This window comes from Gopherus evgoodei, chromosome 6, assembly GCF_007399415.2.
Source record: "Gopherus evgoodei ecotype Sinaloan lineage chromosome 6, rGopEvg1_v1.p, whole genome shotgun sequence".
Lineage (NCBI taxonomy): Eukaryota > Metazoa > Chordata > Testudines > Testudinidae > Gopherus > Gopherus evgoodei.
In genome coordinates, this window is record NC_044327.1 from 10,011,812 (window position 1) to 10,024,296 (window position 12,485).

At 43.9% G+C, this 12,485-nt stretch overlaps 1 protein-coding gene across 1 annotated transcript; it reads left to right on the forward strand.

Moving 5' to 3' along the window:
* The first annotated feature begins 435 nt into the window (after window positions 1–435).
* On the forward strand, window positions 436–12,481 carry NANS (N-acetylneuraminate synthase). The gene is made up of 6 exons (XM_030566161.1): window positions 436–646; window positions 3,005–3,220; window positions 7,952–8,051; window positions 9,432–9,586; window positions 10,673–10,939; window positions 11,681–12,481. Exons 1-6 carry the CDS (start codon window positions 515–517, stop codon window positions 11,888–11,890), a joined length of 1,080 nt encoding a protein of 359 aa, XP_030422021.1. The 5' UTR covers window positions 436–514; the 3' UTR covers window positions 11,891–12,481.
* Window positions 12,482–12,485: the final 4 nt, after the last annotated feature.

A 12,485-nucleotide genomic window follows, 5' to 3' on the forward strand; every position in this document is an offset into this window, starting at 1 on the left:
CGTCAACCTCCTGGGGCTGAGGCGGGAAAGGACCGTGAGGCAAAGCGAAGGCCGAGGGGACCCGGCGGAGGCGCTGCCCACAGACAGGTAACACGTGAGTCGGGAGAGCGGCCGAACTCCGCTGTCACCAGGTTTAGGCTGATACGGATCAAGTCACTCAGAGTCTGGCTGAGGGCCGCGTGGGCCCCGCTCCCCGCTGCAATGCGCAGCCCGCGGCTGGGCTGGGCTGGGCCCCGGCTGGCAGCGCGCGCTGGGTTACCCCGGGAACCAGCGCCTCACAGGGCGCGCGATCACACCACACTTGGCCGAACCTGACCCCGACCTTTCTTAGCCCCACCCTTCCGTGTGCGCATGAGCCGCTCTGATTGGCTGGGCTGCGCCGAAGTTCGTTCGCGGGGATTGGCTGAGGCTCGGGGTGACGTAGCCCGGGCTCCCTGGGGTGGGGGCGCGCCGGGCTGGGGCAGTAGCCGTTGGCGGCCGTTGTTCTCGGGCTCGCGCTCGCTCGCTCGCCGCGATGCCGCTGGAGTTCGAGCTGTGCCCGGGCCGGCGGGTCGGGGGGGCCCAGCCCTGCTTCATCGTCGCCGAGATCGGCCAGAACCACCAGGGGGACCTCGCCGTCGCCAAGCAGATGATCCGCATGGTCAAGGTGCGCGCGGCCGAGGCGGGGCTCCGGGCCGACCGGACCCGGGCTCTGCTGAGGGGGAAGGAGGAACTAGGGGGCGGGGTCTCTGTGGGGGACGGGCTGCGGGAGGTCTAGGGGCGGGGCTCCTGTAGGGGGAGGGGTCTATGGGAGTCGGAGGGCGCTGGGGGGAGGGGTCTGTGGGGAGTGGGTGGGGGTTGGAGGGCTCTGGGGGGAGGGGTCTGTGGGGAGTGGGTGGGGGTTGGAGGGCTCTGGGGGGAGGGGTCTGGGGAGCTGGGGGGACTGAGTGGGGGTTGGAGGGCGCTGGGGGGAGGGGTCTGGGGAGCTGGGGGGACTGAGTGGGGGTTGGAGGGCGCTGGGGGGAGGGGTCTGGGGAGCTGGGGGGAGTGTATGGGGGTTGGAGGGTCCTGGGGGGGAGTGAGTGGGGGTCGGAGGGTGCTGGGGGGAGGGGGTCTGTGGAGAGTGGGTGGGGGTTGGAGGGTGCTGGGGGGGAGTGAGTGGGGGTCGGAGGGTGCTGGGGGGAGGGGTCTGGGGAGCTGGGGGGAGTGTATGGGGGTTGGAGGGTGCTGGGGGGGAGTGAGTGGGGGTCGGAGGGCGCTGGGGGGAGGGGTCTGTGGGGGGTGGGTGGGGGTTGGAGGGTGCTGGGAAGAGGGGTCTGGGGAGCAGGGACCCTGGGGGAAGTGAGTGGGGTTGAAGGGCACTTGGGGGAGGACTCTGGAGAGGAGCAGGAGTGCTTGGAGAGGAGCTAGGTTGCTGGGGACTCTAGGGGTGCTGGGAGAGGAGTGGGGCAGGGATGCTGTGTTGAAGGGTCTATCAGGGAGCAATGGTGTTAGGGGCAGGGATGACCCCAGAAGCCCTGCAAGGGGGTGAGGTGTCCTAGTCACTGCTCCCTGCAAGCAGTGAATTTCAGCACCGCTCCCCAACAGCATCACTGCCTTCCCGTGTACCCTCTACAGGGATCAGTGAGCCCGGGGAGTGCAGGTCAGTGAGAGGGTTGGCACAGTGGAGCTCTGAGCTGGCCAAGGTGCCCCACAAGATTAGAGGCAGGACAATAGTCGTCTCTCAGCTGGTGATGTGTCACATTGAAAGAGATTTATCTAAAGCTGTGTTACAGGAACACTAAAGTTAGCTCAAAAGCAGGAAGTGGCCCAGTTAACCTACCAGGGATCACATACTGTTTATGCAGGATCCTGCCTCATTCACCATATAACTGAATACATGTGTGGAGCCATTTGTAATTATAATAAAAGTATCCATGAAAGGCACATTTGCCACTATGTCCCTGTCAAATTTTAAGTTTCTTTCATCTCCCACTGAGATGCCAGAGCTGTTTTTTTTAAAGCTGCATTCTTAAATAGAAAAATAGCTCATTTCCTCCACTATCTGCAATTGAAAACATCTGAACCATTTTCCCAACTTAAAAAAAATTAATCAGGGACTGAACAAATGTGTCAGATTTTAGCTAATAAAGCAAGAGATTGTAAAAATCTTATAAGAAACTGAAAAAGGCCTATCTCCCTATACTATATATGTTAGTGTATGAATGATTGCTGTCCACTTGGCACAGCAACTTTTGACTTATATTATTGTAGCTGAACTTCCAAACAGCACTCTTTAGTGAGGTGAACCCCTGTGATTTCCCAGCTGTTCTGTCTCTCTTGATGTTGACCTCAGTGGAGTTGGGCTGCTTTATATATTTGTTTTCTTTAAAGGTTGACCTACAGTCAACCTCAGAAATTTCCTTGACTTCAGTACCTATAACAGCAGCTATTAGAGATTAGCAGGCTGAACTTGGGGGAGAAATACGAGCAGAATTTATTTGGACGCTTGACCTTATGTAAACCCTATATACTGGTTTTAGAGTCCACATTTACAATAAAGGTTAGATTGAGCAAATCCAAGCTAATAAATCCCCAGATGGTTTTTATTTTTCCTTCCAGAATCATTGGACCTTGATATAATTGGAAATCTTGTTAAAATTACAAAGTTACATTAGTAGTTTGACAGTTTATTTATATTATATAGTATGTCTATAGAGGATCAGTGTTTTCCTTATTAAAGCTGATGTTCAGTAAGGAAATAATTGATGTGATTAGCTGTCAGTACACATACATGGTTTTTAAAAATGTTTGTCTTTGTTGCATGCGATCCTAAATTATTTTTATGGACACCTTCACACAATTATTTACGTTAGTTCTGTCAAAGATAGGAAGACACTGTTATTTTCAGTCTTATTTTCACGTATGAGAATGTTAGCCAGACTGTTACTTGGGTTCTATGTATTTCTTTTCAGCAGTACTTACGAACTATAGATTCAGTGGCACCTGTCTTGTGCAGATTCTGAGATGATGATATGTCTTGCAGGAGTGTGGAGCAGACTGTGCCAAGTTCCAAAAGAGTGAACTGGAGCACAAATTTAACAAGAAAGCCCTGGAGAGGCCCTATACCTCCAAACACTCCTGGGGAAAGACTTATGGAGAGCACAAGCGCCACCTGGAGTTCAGTCATGACCAGTATCGAGAGCTACAGAAGTATGCAAAGGAGATAGGCATCTACTTCACAGCCTCTGGCATGGATGAGGTACATGAGCTGTAATGGTACAGAAAGCAAAATGCAATTCTTGCATTAATACAGTTGTAGTGTTGTATAATTCATATGTAAAACTAACATCAAGGATCTAGACTCTAAATTACAAAACAAATGAAATCTAGAGCCAATGTATAACTTTTGTGTTTAATCAGTCCCATTGTGTGTCAGGGCTTGTCTACACTGGCACTTCACAGTGCTGCAACTTTCTCTCTCGGGGTGTGAAAAAACATCCCCTTGAGCGCAGCCAGTTTCAGCGCTCTAGAAGCGCCAGTGTAAACAGTGCACCAGCGCTGGGAGCCGCACCTCTCGTGGAGGTGGGTTTTTAGAGCACTGGAAGAGCTCTCTCCTAGCGCTTTGCCATCATTACACAAGCCATGTTAAAGCACTGCTGCAGCAGCACTTTAGTGTTGCCGGTGTAGACTAGCCCCCAATTACAGTTGCATGTTTCCTACCCAGTGTCCCCCAAATACATTTTCTAATATGCTGAAGTGCCTACTCACAATGGAGCAAATTAAAGAAAAGGCCTCTTCCAGAACTCTGAATAACTTGCTCTTTATCAGTTTAAACCTGGTTACAACAGAGTTTGGCAACTCTCCCATATTACATGTTACCCTCTCTATGGTCAGCACCTCCTTTCAGGTTCCTTCAGCCTTCACTTTGCATCAAATTCCTTTCCTGTCAAAGCCTTTCTCATCTGAGCTCCTGCTGCTATTTTGCAATTTTCTGTTTGCTACCCACCATACCCCCTTTCCTTGACCCAAACCACAAAACTAATGGTCCCTTTTGTTGTCTTCTCCTACTCTTTGGTCAGGAATCCTTCCATCCATCTCCCTCCTCCTGAAACACCCTGATCCTGTCTGACGGTCTCTCAGCCACTCTACCTTCAAGTCCTCTCCTATAAACACATTTTCTCCACGAAGCCTATAATTCATACTGCTTCCATCAAAGGTGTGTGTGTGTATAAAGAAATAAAAAAAAGCCCTCTGTAATCCTCAGCTGTTGTGCATAACTGACCTCAGCAACTACATAATCTTGATGTTAACATAATCCTTTGAACATGAGGTATAGCTGAAGTCTGTTAACTGGAAAATTTGACAGATACAGTCTTATTTTCAGTGGAAGTACCGGATAAAGTTCAAGGATTACTTTGCTTTTTCAATTTTGGCCTAGAAACAGATGAGCATAAGTACTGCTGTGAGTCTCTTCATGCTGCCTTCAAGTCAAGGAGGCTTGCTAAATAATGGATATTGAACTTTTACATTAACAATCCCCCATGTGCTCTTACATCCGGGATTTTAAAGTGGAATTTTTTGAAGAGAGACTTTCGAAAACCCCACCTTTCATTTTTTGGTGTTTGATCTACGAAGTGTGAAACGCTTATCATGAAGGGTCGAGCCACTTCAACTCCCAATGGCTAGCTGAAGTTGCTTAGCACCTTCCAAGATTATTTCCTTTTTTACTTTGGATACTGATGTCTTGTGACTGAGGCAGCCATCCTAATTCAATTGACAATATTGGCCCCTGAAAATGCATAATGTATTTGTCTAAGAAGCTGCCTGCAGGTCTCATCATGACTAATGTGTTTTCATTGTAAATGCTTCATGCCGTGAAATAATTTTTTTCAATTAGTAATATAAGCTGAACATAACTAAATGGAATTTTGTGTTATAGAAGACGTAGAGTTAAGTTTTTAATGATATGAGGAAGAAATTTTAATTAATGTAAAGTAAATAGAAAGGAAGTGAGTGACTCCTTTATTTACTCTATGTTCCAATTTTTAGTGAAAACAAAACAGAGTTCCAGTGAACCACTATGTGTACCGTGTGCGTCATTCAAGGTTATTTCCCGTTCCTTGAATCTCTCCCATACGACTTGCCAACTTTTCATAAGAAATGATTCACAGATTCCAAGGCCAGAAGGGACTATTGTGATCATCTAGCCTGATCTCCTGAGTAACACAGATCATAGAATTTCCCACAAATAATTTTTAGAACATATATTTTTAGAAAATGAGCACAGAGTTAGAAAATAGCTGTTATGCTTAAGAAGGGTTGGGCTCCATATCTCTTGTGTAATCTGGGGGGGAGCGAAAGCTCAGTGGTTTGAGCATTGGCCTGCTAAACCCAGGGTTGTGATTTCAATCCTTGAGGGGGCTACTTAGGGATCAGGGGCTAAAATCAGTACTTGGTCCTGCTAGTGAAGGCAGGGGGCTGGACTTGATGACCTTTCAAGGTCTCTTCCAGCTCTAGGAGATAGGTATATCTCCAATTATTATATATTGTTATTATTCCCCAAGCCCTTACAATGGTAACGGGGGGCCACAAATCTAATTTGTTTTAGTTCAAATAATTATGAAGATCCACAACAGCATAAGCACAAGAAATTTGATTTAGCATCATAGAGGCAGGGCAAATTAGAATAGAACACAGTTGCTTTTGTCTTTCCTCTTTCTGGCAGAAATCCTAGACCCAGATCCTGAAAGACATTTAGGCACCTAACTCCTGTTAATTTCAATGCAAGTTTGGTGACTAAATACCTTTTGAGGATGTGGGCCTTAACCTCTAAATAAACGCCGTAACTACAATGAATGAGTTGCAGAATTTGCTGTCCTTTCCAGCATTGACAAGGTTGTATAGCTATTCTAATGTCTTCCCAAAACAGAGCAAGCATGGAGGAGTTTTGTAACAGCTCTGCTGATTAATGGTTTTATTTTTAATTCCTCCAGTTGACTCCTCTACTTAAGAGGCCAATTACAATTGTAATGGCAGTCATTGCATGATCTCTGATAATACCTGAATTATTTTGTCTGCAGCATGTATGTTTTTAGAAGAGGGTTGAATATATTTAACATTTCGAGAAGCTGTTGATATTTCATGTGTTCTGGTACAGCTTTATATTTAGCTTCTTAGTTGCATTTATAAAAGTAGAAATGTCTTCCAATTTAGGGTGGCAACATTTTTTCCAGAGGCCACTTAACAGTTCTGAAGTAATTTCCCCCATAATATGAATAATTTTTTCTTTTGCCATCCTCTAACTACCGAATAAACAGCTCTTCTATACAATTATAGAACCTCTCAATAGTTTTGAGACTTGTAACATTTCTATTCTGACTTTTTTATTTAAAAAATGGGGAATGGGGGGGGATCCCTTCTCTTTAGAATGAAAGCATTCTATAAATAAAAGCATCCACCTGGTAGTTTACATCTGGGCCTCCAGAAAACAAAGTCCTAAGAGAGGAATTGGTCACTGGTTCAGAAAGTTGGTGATACCTTTCATCTTTTGGGTCATTGATTCAAATCCAGCCCTGGCTGAAAGTTGTTACCATTTGATGAGTGAAATGAGTTGATCTCAGTCCATTCCTAGTGGACAAAGGTCACAAAACTCACCAGCAAGCTCCCTGTTAGCCAAGACACACAAACTCAAAGAGGGACCCAGACCCTCTCCATAACAACAGGTGCAAAATCTGTAGGCATATCTCTACTGCTATGATGATCAATATCCCCCCACAGCACACCATTCAACATTCTTGGGTCCTACACATGCCTATCACGACGTGTGTTATATCTCATCCAGTGCACTAAATTCCCCTGTAACAACTATGTGGGTGAAACCGGACAATCGCTATGCTCTGCAATGAACTCACACAGAAAAATAAGTCAAAAACACCATATTACCTCTGGGTGCACACTTTTCACAAAATGATCACTCCATATCTGACCGCTCAGGCCTCATCCTCAAAGGGAACGTGCCTAATACCTTCAAAAGACATGCCTAAGAGCTTAAATTCATAACTGTTAGACACTAAAAATCATGGACTTAAGTCAAAAAATCCCAGTGTCTTTATTACTGCAACAACCTGTAACCCACTAACTCTTCTTTGTCTTATGACTGTGGAAGTGTTAACTGGCCACTTCACCTTAACAGTCTCTTACAATATGTTAACTACATATGCTAAAAAAATGTTTCCACCTTGTATTCAGCTGTGACACACTGCGCACCTTTCCCAGACCTGAAGAAGAGCTCTGAGTAAGCTCAAAAGCTTGTCTCTTTCACCAACAAAAGATATTATCCCCCCTCCCCCATATGATGACTACACTACCACCTGAAAGAAAAATCACCAGCTCAGCTGAATCTGATTAACACCAGGTGAGAGAGGCCAAAGATTAAAAACACCTGGAAGCTGCACTACTCTGCGATGCCTAGAGGTGGGGCCTTCAGTTCATGGTGGAAGCACATGGGCAAATCTGTGTAGTGAAGTTAGTGATTTTGCTGCTCATTCTGTGGATAGCAACATGGATACTTTGATAAAGCACTGAGGATCTCAAAGCAATTCACGGACAGCAGATATCAGTCTCTAGTGCTATCTATCGAGCACATTTCCTGACCAGTAAATTCAGTCACACTGTAGACACTATACTTAATCTTGCTAGCCTAAACTTCTTGGGCCAAATTCAGTGCTGTTTGGGGTTTCACAGGGTTAATCTTCAGAATTTGGCCCCATGCATTCACTATGTTGTCTCTGATCTGGGAGTGGGAAGTGATGTGATCATTGGAGTATGTGTGTGCATGGTCTTGAACTTCAAATACTTTTGTTACAATTTCCTAGTCTTTCTTATGGAAAAGAAGGTCTCAGTTATCCACTGTGGGTGATTCTTTGTTAATGTTGAGTAGGAGGGGGACTGGTAATTTTAGGAATTAAAAAGAAGTGTTCTCTTTTCATAGATGGCGGTCGAGTTTCTGCATGAACTGGATGTTCCATTTTTTAAAGTAGGATCAGGGGACACTAACAATTTTCCATATTTGGAAAAAACAGCAAAGAAAGGTGAATGGTTTTATTTTTGACAGTTTTATTAACCATCACTGGGTCCCAGCCATTTCCCTCCCACTTGAGACAACCATCTGAAAGTTTCATTAACTTCTCAATTTCAAGTTATGTCTCTTTGGGAATTCCTTTAGATATGGTCTGTTACAGCCTGGCCCAATCTCTCTCTCTGAATGGACCACCAGTCTGTTATGCACGAATCCAACTGCTGGATCCCACATATTTCTATGCCCCTGGTTCTAGCTCTGGGTTTCTCAAGCACACTCCCAGGTGTAGAGTGCATGTCTAATATCCTTGGGCAGCGGGACCCTGCAGTCCAGCCATGTTAGACCCCAAAACCAGTGATCTAGCTCTCCCAAGCCCCAGTTGCTTGGACATGTTCCATCCAAGTGCTGCACTGAGATTCTTTATTAGCCCTTTAAGTGACAGCATGGCAGGAAAGCAAGGAACACTGGCATAGCAACAGGATTTCTTAATCACAAACAATTTACTCTTAAAGGACAGTAGAGAGATATAGATCTTTAGAAAATAACAAACAGTCCTAAATGCAGTGCCCCCCATCCTATGAGTCCTGGGTGTGATCAGCATCCATAGGCTAGTCAGCCTGTCCTACCTCCTTAGCCTGGTTTTCTTGTATGTCTCTATAGTCTGGCCCCTTTCTTAGAGAAGCTCCCCTGTTTTAAAACAGTCTCTGTTCCTCTTTTTCCCATGTCCTTTAGCTAGGAGTGTTCTGGGTTCCAGCTTCCTCCCTGCTCTCTGCCCTCTTGGCTTAGAGCCCGTGAAACAAAATGGAGTTAGCAATTTAACACAGACATCCCCCCAACCTGTCACAGCATCAGTGTTAGCAATCAGGCACACTTAAAGTAATGCATCTTTAAATAGAATGCAATTGCTTGCAGTGTATTTTAGCATTAAGTGAAAAACAGACATGGTGTTTTTGTTGTTGGCATAACATTCTTTCTAGTTTAACTAATTTCAGACAGCAAAATGAAATCCTTGAGAAATGCTTAGATGTGGTGATCTAGCAGCTATGCCGTCTAAGGGATTTTCTACACACACTGTTACTCTGGTTTAACTAAAGGTGTGATTATTTTTTTTTAAACTGATTTAATTAAACTGGTGCAAAAGGCTGTGTGGATACACTTAGTTTAGTTTAACCAGCCTTATATTGTTTTAGCTTAAATCAGTTTGGAACAAGTTTCAGCTACATCAAAATAAGCTACTTTTGCACTGAAATAGCGATAGTCAACATTTTGCACTGGTTTAACCAAATCCGTTTAAATTCACATTTTATGTTAAACCAATCAACTTTCATATATAGATTAACCTTAAGTCATGAAGCCTTGGGAGAAAAATGACCCTGTTTGTTTTACTGGCTAGGTCGTCCAATGGTAATTTCCAGTGGGATGCAGTCAATGGACACAATGCACAAGGTTTATCAGCTTGTGAAACCGATCAATCCCAACTTCTGCATTCTCCAGTGCACCAGTGCTTACCCTCTTCAGCCTGAAGATGTCAACCTCCGTGTGATAACGGTCAGTGAATCATGTGTAATACACAACGTATTGGGAAGGCAAGGCACAGATGAAATAATGCACTTTTACTTAGATTTCTAGATCTTGGTGATGCTGGTATTTGCTGCTAAGGGGGCAGAAATGTCATGTTTTTCTAGTTCCCCTAAGGGTCAAAGTAAAAGCTTCTGCTGGAGCCCTGATCGGCAAAATTTGGTATCAAGGAATTTGATTTAGTTATTACCAGTCAACACATGAACACTTAAATAGTGCTGGGTGTGAAATGTGCATGGAAATATTATCTTGTGCCTGCACTCTAACGTGGCATAAGACAAAAATGTGTAGGGAATCAGACATTAAGAACCTAGTTTAGATAGTAGGTCAGGTCAGAAAATGTCTAATTAAAAATATTTCCAATGAAAAGCAGGAACATGACCAAAATGCATCTGTGCCCTGAGGCAGTATGCTCCTGTTGGTAGTAGGCACATGGATATTTGTGATTACTAAGGATACTGCAGTAAGAAAAAAATGTTTGTTTGCAAAACTGCGCAAAATATTTAAGCGCATGCTTAACTAAATGCACGAGTAGTGGCATTGTTTTCAGTGCGACTACTCACTTGTGCAAATATAAGCACTTTTAGGATCAAGTCTGAAGTATCCTCGGCTGCAATGTTACATGTGGTGCTTTATTTTAAAGTTAATCTGTATCCAAAGGATTTTATAGACATTTTTAAATTGGTTCAGTCCAGTTGACTTTTGGATGGGAACAGAGAAACATTATTAGTGTAACCCACTATCTTTGGGGTTTAGGTGCTGATGGATACAAATTAACTAGGAAAAACACCAAAGAAGTTTTAAGGTACAAGGAGCCTACCCTTCCTTACTCATGCTGCTTGTCCCAGTGAACCCCTTAAACAAAATCAGGCTAGTCAGTAGTGCAGCGCAGCCAGTTTGTGTTAGCTGAAAGCAGGATTTACCTGTTAAACAGCCAACCATTTGTTTTATGACACTAGTCGTCTGTATATTCACTTAACAGTCATTGTTACATTTGCTCTCTGTGACTCTGGAATTGATATCCTTATAATTCAGATCAACTTTGTTGTCATTCAGGCTTATCAGTCAGCCTTTCCAGATATCCCCATTGGCTATTCTGGACATGAGACTGGCATAGCCATTTCAGTAGCAGCAGTTGCTATGGGTGCTAAAGTATTGGAACGCCATGTGACTTTGGACAAAACATGGAAAGGAAATGATCACCAGGCATCCCTGGAGCCGAATGAACTGGCAGAATTAGTGAGAACAATCCGTTTGGTGGAAAGAGCAATGGGGTCTCCAGTAAAACAGCTCTTGCCCTGTGAAATGGCCTGTAATGAAAAGGTAACTTTCCTTTTGAATTCACATGTAGCTAAAGGCCAACTAGACTGACAACTAATTGTTCTTGGTTTAGTATGTAGGAGAAGCAACTTGCAAACTGTAACTACAGATCCTCTTCTACTCCCATTAATATATTTCCTTCTGCCTTCCCATCCCAAACCCTTGATGGCAGCAACAGCATTCGTGTGTAGACACTCCTAATGCTGCAGAGTTTTTCTTAGCAGACTTACTACCGCATATAATTCATTCATTAGTTTTGTCAGCATAAAACTATTTCTGCTGACAATCTTGCCAAGGTGGGCAAGTGCAGTGCAGCTCCACTTAACCAAAGGTTGGTGACAGTGCCCTCTGGTAGTCAGGCTAGAGCCTTAGGCATTCGTAGACCTCTTCTCTTCTAGTAACCTGACCAGTCTTGGGGAAGGCAGCAGGCTCTCTTCACTGTAACTAGAACCACCCCCGTCATTCACACTTCTGAAAGGATTTGGATGACACCTGTGCCCTCAATACAATGTGGCATTCAGCTGTATTTACAGTGAAGATTTCCATACTAAAACATTTTCACTAAACTGATTTGAAGTGAGTGCATTTCAAAGTAGAGCAGACAGGGGAGAGGAAAGTCAGTGAGTTTGCTTTGCAGCTGGTAAGAAAGACCTGATTTTCAATCTTTTGCTTGTCCTTGATACTTTATGAATTAGAATGGACTTGGTTCAATAAACTAACCCTCTTCTGTTGGTATTTCTGTAGCTGGGGAAGTCTGTGGTGGCAAAAGTGACTATCCCTGAAGGTACGGTGCTGGCTCTTGACATGCTCACAGTGAAGGTAGGAGAACCTAAAGGATACCTCCCAGAAGAAATTTTTGATCTGGTTGGCAAAAAGGTCAAAATAAACATTGAAGAAGATGAAACAATCACTGAGGATGCAATAGAAAATCATGTTAAAAAAGTGAAATGCTAAATGTAAGCATTCACATCTGTATTATTCATAACATGCTGTGCAGGACAATACTGCAGCCATACTCTTTGGAATTAATAGCATGGTAGATTAAAAATGAAGGGATTTAGGTATGAGAATCTGAACAGAATTTCTATTTCATGTTGGCAAGAATATTTTCTGCGAACTCACATGAAATTATGAACCCAGTTTTATTAAAGTTGTGTAATATTGCGTTAAAAAAGGATATAATCACCAAAGAGCCCGTTCAGAAGTGTCTTGTTTGCTGCTCATTGTCAGGATATCACAGTAATGGTTAGTTGGGTGAGAAGATGTGTGTGGGTTTATTTCAGTGAACAGTAAGTACTGGTTCCTTTTGGGATGATCTAGATCTAAGCTGTCAATATGCGCATACCAATCTCAGTTGCACTATCCTAGCAGAAACTTCTCTCATTAGACAATTATGCAGTAAATATTCCTGGTGGCCATTTTTTTTCTTATAAACACCTTTCAATCAGATCGTCTGATGCTAGAGACTGGATTACATAAGAATGGCCAGACTGAAGGTGAACCTAACAGGTAATGACGACGTGAACTCTCTCCTGCCATCCATTCCCAC

What these genes read in the sequence shown, in the direction of transcription:
- NANS (XM_030566161.1), top strand. Translation starts at nt 515, where the DNA reads ATGCCGCTGGAGTTCGAGCTGTGCCCGGGCCGGCGGGTCGGGGGGGCC. An exon ending in CAGCCTCTGGCATGGATGAG is followed by an intron (nt 3,221 to 7,951) that starts GTACATGAGCTG and finishes CTCTTTTCATAG; the next exon opens with ATGGCGGTCGAGTTTCTGCA. An exon ending in GGAAAAAACAGCAAAGAAAG is followed by an intron (nt 8,052 to 9,431) that starts GTGAATGGTTTT and finishes TTTACTGGCTAG; the next exon opens with GTCGTCCAATGGTAATTTCC.